Source organism: Oculina patagonica, chromosome 11, assembly GCF_052425735.1.
Source record: "Oculina patagonica isolate OP01 chromosome 11, crgOcupat, whole genome shotgun sequence".
Lineage (NCBI taxonomy): Eukaryota > Metazoa > Cnidaria > Anthozoa > Scleractinia > Oculinidae > Oculina > Oculina patagonica.
This window is the reverse complement of record NC_135768.1, coordinates 17,105,164-17,129,242: the sequence shown is the minus strand read 5'-3', so window position 1 is coordinate 17,129,242 and position 24,079 is coordinate 17,105,164. Positions and strand designations below refer to the sequence as shown.

General features: G+C 37.7%; 1 protein-coding gene and 1 pseudogene across 1 annotated transcript; both read left to right on the top strand.

Moving 5' to 3' along the window:
- Positions 1-12,224: 12,224 nt before the first annotated feature.
- Positions 12,225-13,800, top strand: LOC144631003 (uncharacterized). The gene has a single exon (XM_078489366.1). It carries the CDS (start codon positions 12,425-12,427, stop codon positions 13,385-13,387), a length of 963 nt encoding a protein of 320 aa, XP_078345492.1. The 5' UTR covers positions 12,225-12,424; the 3' UTR covers positions 13,388-13,800.
- A 3,634-nt stretch (positions 13,801-17,434) lies between these two features.
- On the top strand, positions 17,435-18,600 carry LOC144630391 (melanocortin receptor 4-like; annotated as a pseudogene).
- The last annotated feature ends 5,479 nt before the right edge of the window (positions 18,601-24,079 follow it).

Sequence of the window (24,079 nt, the reverse complement as noted above, 5' to 3'; positions counted from 1 at the left end):
AGAAATTTAAAGAAACGTCTGGTATGTTTTACCCATCGACCAAAATGGCTGAAAACGCACTTAGTTAATTGACTGATTAGTCGTTGTAAATTTAATGTAAAAAAACGTCCTATACATCAATATAAACTAGAATGATGACTTTATATATGGTCCAAGTCTTGAGTAGCAGTTTTTGAATGGACTTGAGAAACAGCTGTTTACATTTTTCACATTTCAGAGCATGTGCTAAGTGAAAAATTAGGTTTGGAGACACCAACAAACGATGGCTGTTGCCATGACAACGAAAAGGTTGCAACCTTAAAGAAGGCCATTTTTGTACATCCCCCCTGAATATCTAACTGCATGCAAAGATTGAGTGGCGATCCAAAATTTTCATTTCCTACTTTGCTTGACTCAATCAAAGAATAGCTCTTAAGGAAAAGTGCTACATGAGCCACTGAAAATGACGATTTTGGGCCCTTGTATTGAAATACCACCACGTGGATTAACGCCGATTTCAAAAAAGAACCGAACTTTAGATTTCAACTCTCAAACTGGCCGGATGTGCTGGATCTGGAGAGAAAAAAGCTTCAACCTATGTGGTGGTATTTTTACACAAGGGCCCAAAATCGTCATTTTCAGTGGCTCATGTAGCACTTTCCCGTACGATTCTTTTTGGACCTGGAGAGAAAATTAGTATGAATCAACGTGATGGCGGATTTCCAAAAATACCCAAACTGTAGATTTCAAGTCTTATAATGGCCGGTTTTGCTTTATCTGAAGTGAAAATAAGTTTTAATCTACTTGGTGGTATTTTTCCAAAAGGGCCCTATATAGTCATTTTCAGTGGCTCAAGACCACTTTCCCGTACGATCCGTTTGGAACTGGAGTGAAAATTAGGATATATCCGCGTGATGGCGGATTTCCAAAAAGAACCAAACTGTAGATTTCAAGTCTCAAATTGGCCGGTTTTGCTAGATCTGGAGTAAAAATAAGCTGCAATCTATGTGGTGGTGGACCAGGAGTGAAAATTAGGATGAATCCACGTAATGCCGTTTTTTTCAAAAAGACCCAAGTCTAAAACCGGCCCGTTTTGCTGATCTGGAGTGAAAATAAGCTTCAATCTATGTGTGTGTCAAACTGGCCGCTTTTGCTAAATCTGAAATGAAAATAAGCCTTATTCACGTGGTGGTATTTCAACACGAGGGCCCAAAAGTGTCATTTTTAGTGGCTCATGTAGCACTTTCCGTACGATTCTTTTGGACTTGCAGTGAAAATTAGGATGAATCCACGTGATGGCGGATTTCCAGAAAGATCCAAACTGTAGATTTCAAGCGTCAAACTGGCCGGCTTTGCTGGATCTGTAGTGAAAAAAAGCTATAATCCACGTGGTAATATTTCATGACAAGGGCCCAAAATCGTCATTTTTAGTGGCTCATGTAGCACTTTACCGTACGATTCTTTTGGACTTGGAGTGAAAATTAAGATGAGTCCACGTGATAGCAGATTTCCAAAAAGATCCAAACTGTAGATTTCAAGTGTCAAACTTGCTGGTTTTGCTGGATCTGTAGTGAAAATAAGCTTTAGTCCGCGTGATGGTATTTCATTACAAGGGCCCAAAATCGTCATTTTTAGTGGCCCATGTAGCACTTTCCGTACGATTCTTTTGGACCTGGAGTGAAAATTAGGATGAATCCACGAGATGGCGGATTTCCAAAAAGACCCAAACTGTAGATTTCAATTCTCAAACTGGCCGGTTTTTCTTGATCTGAAGTGCAAATAAGCTTCAATCTATGTGGTTGTATTTTTACACAAGGGTCCTAAATCGTCGTTTTCAGTGGCTCATGTAGCACTTTCCCGTACGATTGTTTTAGACCAGGAGTGAAAAATGGGATGAATCTACGTGATGCCATTTTTCCAAAAAGACCCAAACTGTCTATTTCAAGTCTCAAACTGGCCGGTTTTGCTGGATCTGAAATGAAAATTAGCTTTAATCCACGCGGTGGTATTTCAACACAAGGCCCCAAAATCGTCATTTTTAGTTGCTAATGTAGCACTTTCCCGTACGATTCTTTTGGACTTGGACTAAAATTAGGATGAATCCACGTGATGGCGGATTTCCAAAAAGACCCAAACTGTCGATTTCAAGTCTCAAACTGGCCGGTTTTGCTTGCTCTGAAATGAAATAAGCTTTAATTCACGTGGTGGTATTTCAACACCAGGGCCCAAAATCTCATTTTTAGTGGCTCTTGTAGCACTTTCCCGGTCGATTCTTTTGGACTTGGAGTGAAAATTAGGATGAATCCGTGTGATGGCGGATTTCCAGAAGACCCAAAATGAAGATTTCAAGCGTCAAACTGGCCAACTTTGCTGGATCTGTAGTGAAAATAAGCTTTAATCCATGTGGTGATATTTCATTACAAGGGCCCAAAATCTCATTTTTAGTGGCCCATGTAGCACTTTCCCGTACGATTCTTTTGGACTTGGAGTAAAATTAAGATGAGTCCAGGTGATGGCAGATTTCCAAAAAGACCCAAACTGTAGATTTCAAGTGTCAAACTTGCTGGTTTTGCTGGATCTGTCGTGAAAATAAGCTTTAGTCCGCGTGGTGGTATTTCATTACAAGGGCCAAAAATCGTCATTTTTAGTGGCCCATGTAGCAATTTCCGTACGATTCTTTTGGACCTGGAGTGAAAATTAGGATGAATCCACGTGATGGCGGATTTCCGAAAAGACCCAATCTGTAGATTTTAATTGTCAAACTGGCCGGTTTTGCTGGATCTGGAGTGCAAATAAGCTTCAATCTATGTGAGTGTATTTTTACACAAGGGTCCTAAATCGTCGTTTTCAGTGGCTCATGTAGCACTTTCCCGTACGATTCTTTTGGACTTGGAGTGAAAATTAGGATGAATTCACGTGATGGCGGATTTCCAGAAAGACCCAAACTGTATATTTCAAGCGTCAAACCGGCCGGCTTTGCTGGATCTGTAGTGAAAATAAGCTTTAATCCACGTGGTGATATTTCATTACACGGGCCCAAAATCTCATTTTTAGTGGCCCATGTAGCACTTTCCCGTACGATTCTTTTGGACTTGGAGTAAAATTACGATGAGTCCACGTGATGGCGGATTTCCAAAACGACCCAAACTGTAGATTTCAAGTGTCAAACTTGCCGGTTTTGCTGGATCTGTAGTGAAAGTAAGCTTTAGTCGGCGTGGTGGTATTTCAATACAGGGGCCCAAAATCGTCATTTTTAGTGGGCCATGTAGCAATTTCCGTACGATTCTTTTGGACCTGTAGTGAAAATTAGGATGAATCCACGTGATGGCGGATTTCCAAAAAGACCCAAACTGTAGATTTTAATTGTCAAACTGGGCGGTTTTGCTGGATCTGGAGTGCAAATAAGCTTCAATTTATGTGGTGGTATTTTTACACGAGGGTCCTAAATCGTCGTTTTCAGTGGCTCATGTAGCACTTTCCCGTACGATTGTTTTAGACCAGGAGTGAAAAATAGAACGAATCTACGTGATGCCATTTTTCCAAAAAGACCCAAACTGTGTATTTCAAGTCTCAAACTGGCCGGTTTTGCTGGATCTGAAATGAAAATTAGCTTTAATCCACGCGGTGGTATTTCAACACAAGGCCCCAAAATCGTCATTTTTAGTGGCTCATATATATTACTTTCCCGTACGATTCTTTTTGGACTTGGACTAAAATTAGGATGAGTCAACGTGATGGCGGATTTCCAAAAAGACCCAAACTGTAGATTTCGAGTCTCAAACTGGCCGGCTTTGCTGGATCTGTAGTGAAAATAAGCTTTAATTCACGTGGTGGTATTTCATTACAAGGGCCCAAAATCGTCATTTTTAGTGGCTCATGTAGCACTTTCCCGTACGATTCTTTTGGACTTCGAGTAAAATTAGGACGAATTCACGTGATGGCGGAGTTCCAAAAAGACCCAAACTGTAGATTTCAATTCTCAAACTGGCCGGTTTTTCTTGATCTGAAGTGCAAATAAGCTTCAATCTATGTGGTGGTATTTTTACAGAAGGGTCCTAAATCGTCGTTTTCAGTGGCTCAAGTAGCACTTTCCTGTTCGATTCTTTTGAAGCTGGAGTGAATATTAGGATGAATCTACGTGATGCCATTTTTTCAAAAAAAAAAAGACCCAATCTGTAGATTTCAAGTCTCAAACTGGCCGGTTTTGCTGGTTCTGAAATGAAAATAAACTTTAATTCACGTGGTGGTATTTCAACACAAGGGCCCAAAAACGTCATTTTTAGTGGCTCTTGTAGCACTTTCCCGTACGATTCTTTTGGACGTGGAGTGAAAATTAGGATGAATCAAAGTGATGGCGGATTTCTAAAAAAGGCCCAAACTGTAGATTTCAAGTGACAAACTGTCCGGTTTTGCTGGATCTGCAGTGAAAATAAGCTTTAGTCCGCGTGGTGGTATTTCATTACAAGGGCCCAAAATCGTCATTCTTAGTGGCCCATGTAGCACTTTCCGTACGATTCTTTTGGACCTGGAGTGAATATTAGGATGAATCCACGTGATGGCGGATTTCCGAAAAGACCCAAACTGTAGATTTCAAGCGTCAAACTGTCCGGCTTTGCTGGATCTGTAGTGAAAATAAGCTTTAATCCACCTAGTTGTATTTCAACAGAAGGGCCCAAAAGCGTCATTTTTAGTGGCTAATGTAGCACTTTTCGTACGATTCTTTTGGACTTGCAGTGAAAATTAGGATGAATTCACGTGATGGCGGATTTCAAGAAAGACCCAAACTGTAGATTGCAAGCGTCAGACTGACCGGCTTTGCTGGATATGTAGTGAAAATAAGATTTAATCCACGTAGTTGTATTTCATGACAAGGGCCCAAAATCGTCATTTTTAGTGGCTCATGTAGCACTTTCCTCTACGATTCTTTTGGACTTGGAGTAAAATTACGATGAGTCCACGTGATGGCGGATTTCCAAAAAGACCCAACCTGTAGATTTCAAGTGTCAAACTGGCCGGCTTTGCTGGATCTGTTGTGAAAATAAGCTTTAATCCACGTGGTGGTATTTTATTACTAGGGCCCAAAAACGGCATTTTTAGTGGCCCATGTAGCACTTTCCGTACGATTCTTTTGGACCTGGAGTGAAAATTAGGATGAATCCACGTGATGGCGGATTTCCAAAAAGACCCAAACTGTAGATTTTTATTGTCAAACTGGCCGGTTTTGCTGGATCTGTAGTGAAAATAAGCTTTAATTCAGATCACGTGGTGGTATTTCAACACAAGGGCCCAAAATCGTCATTTTTAGTGGCCCATGTAGCACTTTCCGTACGATTCTTTTGGACCTGGAGTGAATATTAGGATGAATCCACGTGATGGCGGATTTCCAAAAAGACCCAAACTGTAGATTTTTATTGTCAAACTGGCCGGTTTTGCTGGATCTGGAGTGCAAATAAGCTTCAATCTATGTGGTGGTATTTTTACACAAGGGTCCTAAATCGTCGTTTTCAGTGGCTCATGTAGCACTTTTCCGTAGGATTCTTTTAGACCAGGAGTAAAAAATAGGATGAATCTACGTGATGACATTTTTCTCAAAAAGACCCAAACTGTCTATTTTAAGTCTCAAACTGGCCGGTATTGCTGGATCTGAAATGAAAATTAGCTTTAATCCGCGCGGTGGTATTTCAATATAAGGCCCCAAAATCGTCCTTTTTAGTGGCTCATGTAGCACTTTCCCGTACGATTCTTTTGGACTTGCAGTGAAATTTAGGATGAATCCACGTGATGGCGGATTTCCAGAAAGACCCAAACTGTAGATTTTAATTGTCAAACTGGGCGGTTTTGCTGGATCTGGAGGGCAAATAAGCTTCAATCTATGTGGTGGTATTTTTACACAAGGGTCCTAAATCGTCGTTTTCAGTTGCTCATGTAGCACTTTTCCGTAGGATTCTTTTAGACCAGGAGTAAAAAATAGGATGAATGTACGTGATGACATTTTTCCAAAAATACCCAAACTGTCTATTTTAAGTCTCAAACTGGACGGTTTTGCTGGATCTGAAATGAAAATTTGCTTTAATCCGCGCGGTGGTATTACAATATAAGGCCCCAAAATCGTCATTTTTAGTGGCTCATGTAGCACTTTCCCCTACGATTCTTTTGGACTTGGACTAAAATTAAGATGAATCCTCGTGATGGCGGATTTCCAAAAAGTCCCAAACTGTAGATTTCAAGTCTCAAACTGGCCGGTTTTGCTGGGTCTGAAATGAAAATAAGCTTTAATTCTCGTGGTGGTATTTCAACACAAGGGCCCAAAATCTTCATTTTTAGTGACTCTTGTAGCACTTTTCCGTACGATTCTTTTGGACGTGGAGTGAAAATTAGGATGAATCCACGTGATGGCGGATTTCCAAAAAGACCCAAACTGTAGATTTCAGGTCTCAAACTGGCCGGTTTTGCTGGATCTGGAGTAAAAATAAGCTTCAATTTATGTGGTGGTAGTTTTACACAAGGGCCCCAAATCGTCATTATCAGTGGCTCATGTAGCACTTTCCCGTACGATTATTTTGGACCTCTTTTGCTGGATATGGATTGAAATAAGGCTAAATATGATTGTTTTGATTAGAAAATGACTCAACAGATAAGATTGTTTCCGACTGAGAGCAGTTTCACTGTTGCAAGTGTTTTTGTTGGTGAACAGACAAAATAATAATTTCGTCAAAATATACAAAACCTGTTTTTTGAGGTTCCTAAAAAATAAAAAAGCCCGCCCGCAAAGATATTTACAGTTTTAGCAAGTGGAATAAAGATGTAAACTGACTGCATTGTTTGTCGTCTGGAAGCGGTGTACTTTTGGAGAAATTCAAAGAAACGTCTGGTATGGTTTACCCATTTACCAAAATGGCCGAAAGCGCACTTAGTTAACTGACGGATTAGTCATTGTAAAATTATTGCAAAGAAACGCCTGATACATAAATATAAACTAAAATGACGACTTTATATTTGGTACAAGTCTTAAACTGCAGTGTTTTAATTGACCCGAGAAACAGCTGTTTACATTTTTCACATTTTAGAGCATGTTTTGAGTGAAAATTAGGTTTGGAGACAAGAACAAACGATGGGTATTGCCATGAGAACAATAAGGTTGCAACCTTAAAAAGGGCATTCTTGTACATCCCCCCCTCAATATCTAACTGCATGCAAAATATGAAGTTGGGTCAAAAAATTTTTCATTTCCCAGTTTGCTTCATTCTAACAAAGACTAGTTCTTAAACGTCTCTGCAATACATGTCTTGTCTGTAATGATTTCTTCACCCTCCTTCAGAATGATGTCGTTTGGTTTGTAGACTCGTCTGGAGTGAAGAAACGGCCGGTATGTAGTCCGGCAGTGACACGGGTCTTGATTAATTTCGGATGAGTTTCTATTAATTAAATTTATTGCTTAACACTGTTGGTGTAGCTGCCTTTAGTTCAAAACTTAGCTACCTTTATATCAAAACTAATGAAAAAATTTCCAAATTAAAAAGCACAGCAAATTCATGCAGAACTATCTGTTAAGATTTCCTTACTTTTGTCACTATTCACTCTAAGGGATGCTTTGTTTACTTTTGGCTTTGTATACTTTTGGGCGGGATGAAACTGTTATGACTGTAGTTTTATTGTTATAAAAATAATTAATGGTGGGGAAACCAACGCTTGTAATCCTTTACAATGGCCTTTATTACAAAAGCCTTGGAGATGAAAATTGAACAAGATCTAGAGACCAATTCAAAGGAAGCTGATTATTCTTGGAAGCGGACGAGTTTTTGACCACAACGAAGTTAAAACGGATTTTTTTTTTATTAAGCTAGGTGAAGAAGCATGTTGAACAACAGCACCTTATTTAGGAACGAATCAGGAGCAAGGGATTACTTTGACTTTGAAGAAAATACACATCCTCAAATTATCGTCATCATATATTGCGCTCTCAATGCACTACTGTTGATCATGTCTATTGTTGGCAACGCTCTGGTGATAGCAGCAATTTTGAGAACTCCTTCGCTTTCCTCGCCGTCTACCACATTGCTCTGCAATTTGGCTTTCACAGATCTTCTAATTGGGCTTGTTGTACAACCGCTGTTCATCATTAACGAGCTTATGCTCGACCACTCTTTATGGTTCACTTATGAAATCCCGTCCTACGTTTTATGTGGAATTTCTCTTTGCACAATGACAGCCATAAGCGCGGAAAGATTTGCTGCTCTTCACTACCACATGAGATATGTTTCCATAGTAACAACATCACGTGTTTTGCTCATGATAGTAGCAATGTGGCTTATCATTTCTTTAGTTTCAATTTCTCTCTACCTATGGAAGAGGCTAATATATTTTTTAGTGGCATCGGTTTTTATCATAGTATGTCTGCTGATATCCTCATTTTGTTATATTCGAATTTTTAAAATTGTTCGACGTCATCAAATACAAATTCACGCTCAACAACATGCCGTGCAAAGTTCCGAAGTAAGTAATAACTTAAACATGACCCAATTGAAAAAAAAGTGCCATAAACACTTTCGTATTTTATACTTTTCTGCTTCTATGTTACTTTCCAAAGTTAATTGTTTTAGCTCTTGTTGGAATAGCAAAGATGGATTGGCAAAACGGATTTAACTTTGCTACAACTTTAGTATTCTTGAACTCTTCCATGAATCCACTTTTGTACTGTTGGCGTCTTCGCGAGCTTCGAAGAGCAGTTGTAAAAACAGCAAGAAAGATGTTATGTACAAAAACAGAGTAAAATCCAAACAGTCGATCATTGTTTTCTTGCAAGACTGGATGCACACTGTACACTTCAGGTGCGGTGCTATCGACTTTTCCGAAGTAAAGGATAAGTAGTCAGCCAACTGTGACAAGCAAAAACATTCTAGAACGTTTTTGTATGTGCCGTTACTTTGTTTAAGAGAATCACATGTTATACTACCACAATTGATATAATTAGCCCTTTAGAGAACATTCTAACCCAGAAAGAGTTTGTGTATAAAAGCGAGACATTCATTCGCATGTCTTTTTTAAACCATGTCATACTTTCCTTTTTCGACATTAATTTTTAGCTCTTAATAGTTTAGGTCTTTCTTTACAGCAAGCTCGACGGCGCAACTGGAAAACATTTACTACACACCAGTAAGGCATTAATTCATAAATAAACACATTCCATTCAAAATGACGTCAGAATTCCTTGCTATGACGACTTGTAAAGAGGTCGAAATACCCTTTTTGAATTGTTGGAACCTAATAACTTAAAAACTAGTTGAAAGGTTTTGTTTTTGATATAATTTCGTCTAATTGCCAAAAGAAAAACAAGTATAAAAAAAATCCATCGGCATGGCTCGAATTCCCTCCAACGATCACTTCTGGTCACATTTTCGCGGGCACTTAGGTGAAGAAGGCGCGGTTCATCGCTCTTTCGCTAATGGCTCTCAACTAGTGAAGTAAACTTTCCCCTCTTTCCGTTCCTTCCATTATGTCGTTGTTGATTTGCGTTGGCGGGTTCTCCCTCACCCCCCCTTTGCTGGGATAATACTGTAAGGTTTCCATATTTTAAGCTTTCTATCCTTGATATAAAAAATAAACGGCCAAAATCTGCCAAATGGTAGTCTTAGCCTTTTAGTTTCCCAGCAAACAAAGCTTTGCCAAAGCAACACATATAATAACCGGAATAATATATGGTTGCTCGTGTTCAAAACTGATATCTCACTCGTTCGCTGCGCTCACTCGCGAGCTATCAATTTGATTTCAGATAAATTTCATATTTCCGCGCAACCATGTATTATCCTTTATATCTTGACCTCTTTTGACGATGCCATGGGAACGAATTTTTATTTCAATCTCATTTTAATTCTTGGTCAAACCTATACAAATTTGTACTTAACTTTATTCATCAAAATTATTGGGTTAGATACGATCCACCTTAAAATCAAAACTGACGAGAAAAGTCCAAAATGAAAAAAGCACAGCAGAGTTACGCAATAATATCTGTTTTGCTTTTCTTATTTTTGTCACTATTCACTCTAAGGGATGCTGTGTTGACTTTTCCACAGAATGCAATTAAAAATACGGCGGGATAAAAATCTTCTGACTTTCGTTGCATTGTAATAAAAAGTAATCAATGGCGGGGCAATAAACGCTGATAACCTTTCACAATAGCCTTTATTAAAAGAAAGCCTTGGAGATTAATAAAAATTAAACAAGATTTAGAGACCAATTCAAAGCAAGCTGATTACTCTTGAAAGCGGACGATTTTCTGACCACAACAAAGTTAAACCTCTTTTGCTAGAGATTTAAAAGAAGAAGCATGCTGAACAACAACACCTTATTCAGAAACGCATCAGCAAATGATTATTTTCACTTTGAAGAAAATACTGATCCTGAAAATATCGTCATCATATATTGCGCTCTCAATGCACCACTGATCATCATGTCTATTGTTGGCAACGCTCTGGTGATAGCAGCAATTTTGGGAACTCCTTCGCTTTCTTCGCCGTCTACAACTCTGCTATGCAATTTGGCTTTCACAGATCTTCTCATTGGGCTTGTTGTACAACCGCTTTTCATTACTAAAGAGCTCACACACAATCACTCTTTATGGCTTATTTATGAAATCCAGTCATACAGTTTATGTGGAGTGTCTCTTTGGACAATGACAGCCATTAGCGCGGATAGATTTGCAGCTCTTCACTATCACGAGATACGTTACCATAGTAACTACATCACGTGTTATGTACGCGTTAGTAGCAATGTGGCTTATCATGTTTTCGACTTCGAGTGCTCTCTTCCTATGGAACAGACTGATATATTTTATAGTTTCATCAGTTTTTATCATACTATGTCTGTCGACATCCTCATTTTGTTATATTAGAATTTTCCAAATTGTTCGACGACATTAAATACAAATCCAGGCTCAACAACAGGCGCTGCAAAATTCAGATGCTAGTAATAACTTAAACATAACCCAGTTGAAAAAAAGTGCAATAAACACTTTCGTATTTTACACATTTTTGCTCTTATGTTACATTCCAATGTTTGTTGTTTTATCTGTTGTTGGAATAACAAACATGGATTGGCAAAAGGAATGGAACTTTGCTACCACTTTAGTATTCGTGAACTCTTCCATTAATCCACTTTTGTATTGTTGGCGGCTTAGCGAGCTGCGAAGGGCAATTGTTAAAACAGCAAGAAAGATGTTATGTAAACAAACAGAGTAAATACAAACAGCCGAGCATTATTTCCTGGTTAGACTGGATCCACTATAGATGCAGTGCTCTGTCAAGAATAAGTAGTGACTCGGGATCAACCGTTACATGTAAGGACATTCTAAAACGTTTTACAAATGCCATTACTTCGTTTTAAAATCACAATTTATGTTACTATAATTAGTCCTTTGGAGAATATTCTAGACCCTGGAAGTAATTAAGTATAAGAGCGAGATTTTCGTTCGCAAAAAAAGTTATGTAATCTTATAGAAGTAAAGTATTGTAACTTGAAGAGTTAATGTCGTTGAATAAACCAGTTTGTTGCTGTTACCATGCAACAACGCGACTCGAAACAGAATATTTCGTAAGATATAGCTCAAGCAACCTACTATATGCGTTGATTATAATAGTACGTTACGTTGCAGTACGTTAGATTTTTTTGCAGTTTTTAGCAAAACAGGCAATTTCTTGTTAGAAAATTTAAAATGGCACTATTTGCTTCATATGGTTTGGTGATACATTATGTATATAAATGCCAATCACATAATGTGACCTAATGTGCTTTGTTCAAAAATGCTTCACAATTTTTCCAGGTTAGCAGTAATTTGTAGGGGTTTACATCGATTTGAAGGTTAATGTTTTGCACCACCAATTTTTAATTTAAAGATATCGTGACATGGCGCCTTTAATGTTACCAGTGAACAACACGACAAAACAACATAACAGAAACATAATGACATAAGCATAACGACATAAAGACAAGAACTGATCTTTTCTTTATGTCGCTATGTCCTCATGTTACTTGTGTGAACAAGGACTTAAACACCGTAAACCGGACATATTTTTATGGATAAGACAATTCAATTGTACAGAAAAGTAATTTTGAATCGTCGTTGATTGGCTCATTATTACAAATTTTAATTTCAACGTCATCATCAAGGTACTCAAAAAGTCTTCCCATTGTTACTGGTTCAATTCAATTGCAGGTGGAAAAACTGACATCTTGTCATATCAGTATGATAAGCTGCACTTTTAGCAAGTTTAATTATAACAGCCGTATATTGTTGTGTTTTAAAACATCTTCCTGTGGCACTGAAAGAAAACAGTTTGGAATTACTAAAATTATATGCATGCTAGACTGAATCTGAAAATCCGGCAAACAAAGTCGGGTGTAAACATGTTACTGGGTTTGAAACGAATCTAAAAATGGCGACAACATTTGGATGACAAATTGCTTTAGTTATACTTTGGTAAAATCTGTCATGATGCTAAACCATACACTCTCGCTTTGGGATGAATCAGCAGATGGTGGAGATTTTGACAACGAAAAAAGTGCAACTCGTGTTACCACTATCGTGATTGTCAACTGTGCCCTGAATGTGCCACTGATGCTAATATCAATTTTTGGAAACACAATGGTTTTACATGCGGTTGCCACAACGTCTTCGCTTCGTTCCCCGTCCTTAATTCTCCTGTGTGGTCTCGCTGTTTCAGATTTGGTTGTGAGTTTGGTAGTGCAGCCGATTTACATCGCCAAAGAGCTCACATCGAATATTATTCTGCTGGGAGTAACCAGAACGATAGGTATTTCATTCTGTGGGATTTCCTTCGCGACAATGGCAGCGATAAGTGTTGATCGTTTTTTGGCACTTCGATATCACATGACGTATAACATGTTTGTTACTACAAGGCGTGTTAGATTAATCTTGATAATAATTTGGGTTACTCATATCCTGTTGCTGTCCGGCGTTAGCTTTTGGTATCAGCCGATAATTTTTTACATTAGTCTTGTTTTCATTGCCGTTTATATTACAGCTTCTACTATTTCTTACATCGGCATATATCGAATCGTTCGTCGCCATCAGTTGCAGATACTCGCTCAACAACAGGCAGTGGAAATGTCAACTGATGAAAATTCGTATAACCTTCTGTCATTAAGCCGAACTGCAGTAAACACTTTCGTGTTTTACATCTGCACAGTTTTTTGTTATTTTCCATGGCTGATTTTCAGGATTTTTTTCAGCCATATCTATGTCTCAAATTCGAACACAGCTTGGGTTTTTACAGCAACTTTGCTATTCGCAAATTCCGCCATCAACCCCTTTTTGTACTGCTGGCGTCTTCGTGAACTTCGAGTAGCAGTTATGAAAACAGTAAGAAAAATGTCATGTAAATGCATCAACTGAAAATAGGATTGACCATTAACAAAGACAGGTTTTATTTGTTGTTACTCCTGAAGATACCTTATTCAGTCGACAACGCGCACTTATTCTCTATCAGAGTTTGAACCTTTTTAAAATATAGTTTTTTTAAGCCTCAAGCGAATATTGCAAACACAGAAACTCCGTCCAATACGAAAATTTGACGACTATGTGTTTTTCCGATGTTTTCGTGTTTGATAAATAATGCATAATTTATTTGTTTGCTCCACGTTAACGTAATATTGATTTAAAAATCTGAGAGCCTTAGGCATTTAATGAAGTCGAAGTTTAATATAAAATTACTTCTCGTCAGTGAAAACAACGCAATATTACACTGGAAATTCTAGTCAGTGTTTTTATTTATTTTAAAGGCATTTTCTTGACAGCTACAGAATTAACGTCCATCGATTCGGATATTTACATTTTAAAAATATTAAAAAGGTGATAATTTACTGTGGTGTGATTGTTTTTGTGAACATATTTATTTACATAGATGTTCACGCAAGGTGCATGTGCATATGATTTTCATATGTGTATATTTTCAATACTCCTTTTTCAATGAAACAAAGCTAAAGGATCTGCTTAAAAGAAGATGATCAAAAATATAGGTAAATTCTACTATCCTAATAAGAGAACATTTAGAGATACAATTAGTAAGTAAAACAAGACATCTTGACTCCATTATCAAGTTTAGTTTCGAATTTAGTATCTTCTAAATATACTCTGTAATCTTTCTATGTATTTAAATTCGAAACTGCAACCGTCATTTTTACTTGATAACGAACGCAAGAAGACTTCAAAACTTAAAAGTCTCATTTTGCTTATTTTCATTAGCAATTCTACTGTTGTCATAAAAACACATAGGAATCAAGGCTTTTAAGAACTTCAACGGTATATTAACCCTCGGACGTACAAGCAAATTCATACCCCCACCATCGTACAAGGGGGGGGGGGGATGTAACCCCTCCCCGGAGTTTTCGTTATATTAAGGCGTAGCGAAATTATTTTGCACTGAGAAGAGGGCCTTAGCTTACTCTCCAAGATGACATAATTTTAATTGGCAGTGACGTCAAATGACGTCACGACGTCATTAGAGCCGCCATCTTGGATCCGCCATCTTGGATTTCAACATTTTCTTAGAAAGTCACAAAATAACGGAAATTAATGCACAATCAAGCCAGAATGCTTATGGAATGTAAAAATAAACAAATTTTGCACTTCTGTTTAAAAAAAGTGGAAAAAATCAAGAAAAATGTTAAAAATGACGATTTTTGGCAAGACCTGCTTGTATTTATGACGTTGCCATGGCAACGTCAAATGTCATGGATACATGGTTGACATAACAAAATTTCCGCAAAGGATGAATGAACAGCTACTGAAAGTGTCAGCATTGTAGAGTAAATCCATTTTTTAAAATTTGGAAAAAACCTTATGGGGGGTGGCATCCACCCCCCCCCCCCCCCTCTTGTACGTCCGAGGGTTAATAAATAATCAGCTTGAGTACATACATATACTTAGCATAAAGCAAGTGTGTGTTTGTGAGTTAACAGAAAGATGATTTGATTTTGAAAATATAAGTAAGTCGGAAAAACGATATTGATGGAAGGTGTATAAATGGTATGGTATTTTCTTACTTAAAAGGCACGAGAAAGCATATTAATGCAAGCGCTTTTCGTATAGAGGAAAACCAAAGTTATCAATCACAAAGAATCATTCCACTCGTAACTTTAACTCTTTTTTATATACCTTTATGAAAACATGGAAATGATTTCCATTCTTTAATCAAAATTGGAAATATATTCTTTCCTTTCTCACTTTTTGAAACTCTCCATAAATTAAATGAAAAACAACTACAACGTCCGTAGAATAATTTAAAGGAACCAAGCTGTCACTGAATTAATCAAGACAACTCGGTTGGGTACTGATTAAGGTTAAAATATTATTAAAATACTGAAGTATTGAATATGCATGAAAGATCGCTGTTATGCCTGCAGCGAAGTATCTTACACGTTTGCAGAGCAACGAAAACGCTTAGTTAATTATAGGCTCATAAGGCAAATAAACCGCCGTGAAGCCTTGTTGACACCTTTGTTGTTAATTAAGTCTGTTAATTTTATGCGCCTGCAGGTCTGCAAGGGCAACTGCAACGAAAGTTACATTTTACTGCCAACTTTTATTTCTTCTTGTCGAGGCACGTACTTTTTCTTCAACAATCGGTGTCACATCAAGCTAATGGTTGTTTACCATTTTCCAACCGTTTCCAGACATTTTGGCTTTAGTGGAACACAAATTTTGTTCATTCGGTTTCGAATGGAAATTCGTTTTGCATCATCTGTATCAGTTCCGCCTTACAGCTTTTACGACCATGCCAAATTTCGCGGTTCAACCGAAATGGCGGTTTCTTCCAAGGGGAAGCTTCAAATTGAATACATTCCGCCTCCTAAGCGGAAGTTCCCAACCGAAATTTCCATATATTTTTTTGCAAATGGTAAACAACCAAATATTTCCTAGTCGAGTATTTTTCTTTTTCACTTCGCCTATCTACTGAAGAACATATAATTGACCAAAGAATGATTATGTCTTTAGTCAATCTTCTAAATGCTGCAAAATTAAGGTTACATTTAATACGATGTTTTAATTAAAAAAAAAAAATCTGAAAAAGTTAACTGTGGCTATACGCGTATGATGCAAGGAAATACTCTCCTAGCCTCCTCCAAACCTCCACTCTTATTAATTAAACTCTTGTTTATAGAGCTATAATGAAAACATGAAAATGGTTTATAGACCTATATGAAAACATGGAAATGGTTTAAAGAACTATGTCAAAACATGAAAATGCTTTCAATTCCACTCTTAACTTCAACTCTTGTTTGTAGAGCTGCATGAAAACATGCATGGAAATGATTTCCATTCTTTAATCAAAATTGAAAATAATTTTTTTCCTTTCTCACTTTTTGACACTCACCATAAATTAAATAAAAACAGAAACCCATAATTGTCACAATACTACTTGGTTTGCTACTGATTTAAGTTAAAAATTTATTAAATTACTGAATTATTTTGAATATGCATAAAAGATCGCCGTTATCTCTGCTGTGAAGTTTCTAACGCGTTGGCAGGACAGCGAAAACGCTTAGTTAATTTTAGTTTCTTAAGAAAAATAAACCGCCGTGACGCCTTGTTGACTCCTAAGTTGCTACATTAATGCGCCTGCATGTCTGCAAGGGCAACTGCAACGAAGTGTCATTTTACGACCGACTTTCACTTCCACGGGCACCAAAATACATCATCTTCTTTTTGTCGAGGCATGAACTTTGCCTTCAACAATCGATGCTGCATCAAATTCATAGTTGTTTACCATTATACAAAAACAAAAAACAGAAATTCTGGTTAGGATGTAAATGGTACACAACTTTTCGGTTTATTCCGTTCTAAATGGAAATTCTCGTAGCATCATTTCCACTAGTTCCGCATTTAGCCTTTTTTCAAATTTAATTCATTTTTCCTGAACGGAAGTTCCTAACAGAAATTTCCTTATTTTTTGTGTAAATGGTAAACAACCAAATATGGCATAGTTGAGAATTTTCCTTGTTCGTTTCGTCTGTCATAAAAAAAAAGCTACTAAAGAATCAATCTTCTCAATGCTGCAAAATAAAGGTTACTTTTAATACGATGTTTTAATTTTAAAAAGATTAAAGATAAATTTCTAAAATTTCATACTCGAAAACAAAATTAGCAATCGAAAATACATGTCAATATTTATTTTCATAGGTATTTTATTCCTTGAGGCACAACACGTTGAGAGTGCAAAAAATAATTACTTAAATAGTATTCACAAGGCACTCGGGTGCGACGCAAACACTACTGCTATATTTTAGCCTATTGCTGGAAGGCTTATATATAATGAAGGTTAAGTTCTTCGTTAAAAGTTTCTTCTTGTTGAAGGCACTCTTCTAACGTACTAAAAAAGCTATAATTACACGTGAAAGGGAAACTAGAGACAATGATGACCTAATATAAAACCCACGCAATTTGGCATTAGACATGAAACTGCCAATCGGTGAAAAGCAGCTGTTTCGAACCTGTTTACTAAAAGCTGTCCAAATTAAAAGCTATTTCTACAAATTTGTGAATACAAATTGACACTATGTAAAACGGATGCACAGACTGGCTTAACTCAATATCATGGCCAACGTAACATATTTATTAAGTTCTGATTTGCAAAACTCTACGTCGACCAATCCTTCAACCTGCCAAACTCTTCAACCTTTTCTGGATATAGAGGCTAGAGAGAATTTACCGCAATTCTACATAATAGCGTCAATATCGGGCTGTGTTTTTGTTTTCATGATGTGCTTCACAACACTGCTTTTTAATATGGTTGTCATTTTAGCAATATGGAGGACACCCTTGCTTCACCACCAAGAAACGTTCTTCTCTGTTCTCTGGCAGTTTCCGACTTTTTCGTTGGTTTAACAACCCAACCTTCCTTTCTAGTAGCAGAAATTTCACTTCTTCTTGGAAACATGGACCTATACTGCTTGGCAGTGTTTATTCATTTTTACACTAGTTGGATGTTCAATGGGATCTCTTTTCTAACGCTTTCAGCCATTAGCGTTGAGCGATATCTCGCCCTGCGTTTTCACCTTCGATATGCCGAGTTAATAACAAACACCCGCGTATTCATTACCGTGGTTATTTACTGGTCGATATGGGTTACGTGGATAACGCTTCTTTGGTTTTGGGCGACAAGCAGACTTCTGACCCACATACTTATTCCCCCTTGCATTTTGATATTAACAATTGACGCCTGGTGTTATTTTATAATTTACAAAACTGTCAAAAGGCATAACAAACAAATTCAGGACTCGCAACAACAAACCCATCAAAGCATGGTCCGATATCGACGCACAACAAATACAATGATTATTCTTATTAGCGCTTTTGCCCTAAGCTACTTCCCCTTTATCATCACCACAGCAATAAGTGCTTCGCAAGAGGAGGAAGACATGAGGACATCGGCAGCCCACTGTCTCGCCGTTGTGGTCATTTTTGCAAACTCTACAGCAAATCCGTTGATTTACTTCTGGCGAGTGGCCGAGCTTCGCGAAACTGCAAAACAAACTTTCAGGAAACTTCATCCTAAGAAAGTGAAACAGGAGGACGTGGAGTTAGATACAAGATAGCTCTGGTGATAAGGTTTACAGCACTGTAGGTGTTCACATTTGGCACCTTTTGTCCTCTGCTCGAACATCCCTTTAAAGTTAGTGTAAGAAAGATGTTTTGTACACAAGCCGATCAAGAGTAAAAACGAAAACTGCCAATACTTGCATCGTGTCATAGACAGTTATGGGCTGGTAAAAAGTTCAAGCCTGGCCATCCTTCAAATGTTTATTGTAAAGTAACATTAACTAGCTAGAGACAAGGAAACATCAGTAAAAAATGCTGGGGGGAGGGGGGTAACCTTCGATGGACTAGCATCCGATTCAGGAGGGAGTAGAAATATTCCTAGCCGCTAAAATAAATGCTACAGAAATCGGAATAAACTCCGACAAGGATGGAACACCTGGCTCGAGGCTTCCCTATTATACAGTTTTCTGATTGGTTGGAACAAAGGACAGCTGATTCGTGAATGGATTTTAAGATTTATTTTGTATTGTGTTATAACGGATATTAGCCGGTTTTCACTTTGGGAACAAAGGCCTGAATTGAAAAGATAACGGTTATGACCTAGCCTTGCCTGTTTTCTACTTGTTATATCAAATTATTATTTCTCACTTTTTAAAACGTAGAAATAAAAACAAACTCCTGAAGTTTAGCAAACCACGTTCTTAAAACTTTTACCTGCAACGCTTATGCAATAATTACTTATTTTTAAACATCAGGTTTTTTAATAATATACATTACAACACGGTGATCTTATTTTACAACCAGTGGTTTGCTAATTGTTTTTAAGTCAAAGTCAAACAAAATGCAAGATCAATTCGTTTATGACACATGGCATAAGTATTACGCTATTATTGTTAAAAAAACCTCTTAGTTCTTTTTTATGTTTTATGCTTCCATTGTTACGAAAGAAATTAATGTTTTAGATGTTCTTTCATGTTGGGATGTCATTTATACCAATCTTATAATATGTTATAATATGTTTGGTTTTAAAATAATATATACATTTAGGCAAGCCTAAAAGCGGAGCTCCCCATTTATTTAATTTTCACTGGAGTTTACAATGTTTCCATTTGATAAATATGCGTTCAATCAAACCCTTAATGCATACGCTGGCCCATATGTGTAAGGCAAAATTAAATCGATCATGGTTGAAATGAATGTCTTTATACGTATACGGTACAACAAAAATAATAATCTCAAGAACAACTCATGGCCTAAAAATTATTTAAGAGTTAAGAAGGACTTTAAATAAAAACCGCGCTTGCACTGGCAGAAAATTGAAAAATCAAATTCCTTCATTTTTTTGCTCATTTATAGCTTTTAGGTAGATAAGAAACCTGATGTATTTTGTTCCCCCCAGAAGTCTTCTAATTTCGAGAAAAAAAATCAAAGTCAGTTTTCGTGATCGGAGCCTCAAAGTGACACAATTTTCAACCCGAAATTCGCTATCGTTAACTCTCGTCGCGTTCACAAACAAAGACACATTGAGAACTTTGGATGCTTTCTATCAACAAAGACACTCTTTTCCATTCGCTAAAATATAATTTCAGGGCTTAAGCAAAACTCTTCGAACCGAAATAATTAAAAAGGTGGGGGATACTTTTCACGATACTAGAAAGTCGAATTAAACGGCAGTTTTCAACGGAATTATTTAATATGTGGTATAACTCCAAATTTTCTCAATTGTCGTTTAAACACACATGTAAATGTTTATCTAAGACATACCTGAGAATTGGCTCGGGTTGTTGAAGGCAGCATATTTACCAATGCATCGTAGTCCCACAAAATGTTGTGATATCGATCAAAATAGCCTAACTGACAGCTAAACATTTCTTGGCTCCAAAATACAACAAAGCAACTGTTAAGCGCGAAATTCCTTTTGCATCTTCATCCTTAGCAATTTTCCTTTATCGTGGTTCTTTTCTCTTGACGAAAGTGTGTACAGAACTCCAGAACGATCAATTTGCTTCCTCGAACTGCGTTGGCGGTGCTGCAGAATTGTTTTGCGTTATTTTAACTCCGTGACATTCTCGATCCCAGAGCTCTTACTGCGCAGACTCACTTACGTCACAATATCGTGTTTTCTTGTCACGTGTATTATGTCACGTAAGTCACAAATCTAATCTTGCAGCAAAATGGCGAAGAGGTTTTGCGATCAAAATGGACCTTAATTGACCCAGGTTGGCTTTTTTATCTCACTCTTTCGTTGAAAAGGGAATTTTGCAATGGAACATTCGGCAAGAAGAAGGAAAGACGAGCATTTGGGGTTAAAACATTCATTATCGTGGCGTTTGGCAATTAGAAGTATTTACACAGTTTACGGTCATGCTGTGAAAATTTGCCGAAGTTTGATGCCCTCTAAGTGAGTTGTGTTCTTGGGCAAGACATGCCTCTCTCCACCCAGGAGTATAAATGGGTACCGGCGAATTTACTGCTGGGGGGTAACCCTGCGATGGACTAGCATCCCATCCAGGGGGGAGTAGCAATACTCCTAGTCGCTAAATTCTACGGAAACCGGGATAAGCTCCGACCTGTATGGGCCACTAGGCTCGAAGCAGACTTTACCATGCTAAAAGAGAACCAAAGAGGGTTGGGTGGGTGGGAATTATTGTGAAAACACTTCTAGGGAGCTCAGAGAATTTGAAGTAAAACTACTCATGTTTAGATAAAACTGCATGGTCTTGATTGACATAATAGAAAAGGGGGCGATGTGATTGGCCAGCCCGAATAGCGCATTATACTCTAGAAGTGAATTTGACCTTTGAATGTAACGCAAGAGTGATAGTCTTGCAGCATATTGCGTGACAGATCTGCATGTTTGAATGGAGTGATCTTATGACTTCTCTGAACTCCTTTCATGGTTGTCACATTAACTTTAATTTATATTACATATATGTCTGAATTTATCAAAAAGGGGTCTAAATTTGGCATGGTTTTGTTGTGGTTTTTATGTTAATTTTATCTTTGGTTTAAATTTTTTTCAAACCAGTTTGATTTTTAATTTTCATTGTCTTACATTCAATATCACAATGTGAAACAAAGGGAAATAGAAATCAAACTGGTTTGAAAAATATTAAGCCAAAGACAAAGTTAAACCACAACAGTTATATTCTGCTTTTCCTGAGTGGAAAGTTCTTTAATCTGCTATTTAGCAGGAGAGGGAAGAAATCCGGTTAGCACTAGCTAACTATCCAAGTGACTACTTTGGTTATCTATTAATAAAAGCAGCTATCTTTTGTCAGTCACAGCTTGCTACACCATGAAATTCTACACTGATTGGACAAATTTTGGACTCCGCGGGCCCTGCTTGAAGGCCGACGACAGTCGGCCTTCAAGCCAGCCGCACGCGTAAAAATTGAGGGGGGGGGGGGGCTCCGTCACCGGAGGCTGTGCTGGTTAGCTTAGTCAATGACCTAACAGCCCAAGGGAGACCAGGGTCAGTCATTGATTTGTGGGCTTGCTGGGGGGGGGGGGTGGTCCTAGTAAGGGTTTGGTCACTTTCGAAAAGTGAGATTTTGGGGCTGAAATCAAGTCTTTGAACTTCCAGGTGACGGCTGCGTGCAGGGTTGAGAAGATGCCATGAGGCTTTCACACACAAGCAAGGTTGGTGTGCATGCTAACAAGTGACAGTTTGCTTTTGATTGATATGATTGACAAGGCCGGTGCTTTTGCTGGAAAAAGTGCAGAGCAGGCTTTGTGGTCTCGACCCGGTTTTGATAAATTCAGACATATATAAATTGGCATTTATATTACATATAAATTAGCTTATAATTTATTACTTTTTAATACGTAGGAAACAAAAGCTGTCCTTAACCCTATTCAGACCGGGCTTTTTTGGATCTTTTCAGACGAGGGGGGGAGGGCAGATTCCGCCCCCCCTCCCCTCCGTAACATCCAGAATATTTAAGCAATCACAATGAAACTTAGAGAGTATATAGTATGTCTGAAAATCTATCTTTTGGTATACGTCACGTGGGATGATGACGTCACATCACGTGACAATTACATCATAATTTCAAAACAGTCGCCATCTTGGATCCGCCATCTTGGATTTAAAATTTTTTTCCAAAACGTCAGAAGACAGCCCAAAATTACTAAAAAGTACTCAAATCAATAGAACTGTGCTTAAAAACCGTAAAAAAGGTGAAAATAATTGCATTAAAGTTATTTTTCATTAATAGAAACAGGAAAATTACAGATTTGGGAAAACATGCCTGTCAAAATGCCGTTGCCATGGTGACGTCAAGTTCCTGACACAATAACCTATCCTACGAAATTATTCCTAGATAATTTTAGATAAACTCGCAAAGTTTGGCAGCCTTTGGATGAATCTTGAAAAAGTTATAAGCGTTCAAAGTCAGCGCGGGCACTCCCCCCCCCCCCCCCCATTCCCCGTCTGGATAGGGTTAAGTTCACTTTACAGCTTAAATTTTGTGGAAACCAGGGACCTAACACTTTAACCGGGAAATTGACGTAAATGCAATAATCGCTTCTTTTCATTGCAACATGCTAATCTTATGTTACTAACAGTGGCTGGCCAATTGTTTTTCAGTCCAATTTAAATAAAGTGTTAGATCAATGCGTTTACAGCACGTGAATACGAATTTCGCTATTGTTATATAAAAATAATTTCATCTTGTAGTTCTTTTATGTTTCATGCTTTAATTCATATAAAAGAAATTAATCTTTTAGCTGTCCTTTCATGCTGGGATGTAATTAATGCTAAACTTTAAAAAGGAAGTTATATTTTGTTTGTTTTAACAAGAAATCAGCTTTGACAAAGACATAGCAAGCCGTTGATTTGCAGCTAAATTGGTTATTTGCTATTTGTTACTGCGGTCCTCCTTATTAAAGTGAAACGATCAGAACTGTGTTAGCTGCGAGGTTCGGAATCTGTAACAAAATTAACCTCAGTTTTGTTTAAACGCTCCTTAAAGAGAAGCACGATGACCAACAACACCTTCTTCAAGAACGAATCAGCGAGTGATTATTCAGCTCATACGAAAATCTTTGTCATCATAAACTGCGTAGTGAACACCGCTTTGATGCTCATGGCCATTGTTGGCAATTCGTTAGTACTGACTGCTATATTAAAGACTCCAGCACTTCGTTCACCGTCCAATACTTTGCTCTGCAGTTTGGCTTTGTCAGACCTTCTTGTTGGCCTTGTGGGACAGCCTCTTTACATTGCTAACGAACTGAAAGAAGATTTATTTCTGCACCGAATTTGTTATTTCTTAACTTTTGGTTGTTGTGGAGTTTCTCTTTGCTCAGTAACAGGCATAAGCTTGGACAGATTTGCAGCCCTTAATCATCACATGAGATATGTTACCATGGTGACTTCAACTCGACTTGTATACACATTAATACCAGTATGGCTTATAATTTTTGTTGCGAACCTAATTTCCTTTTGGAATATACGTCTATATTTTACCATTGCATCTATTTTTATCGTTTTCTGCCTGTTGGTATCCTCATTCTGTTATATCCGAATTTTTCAAATTGTTA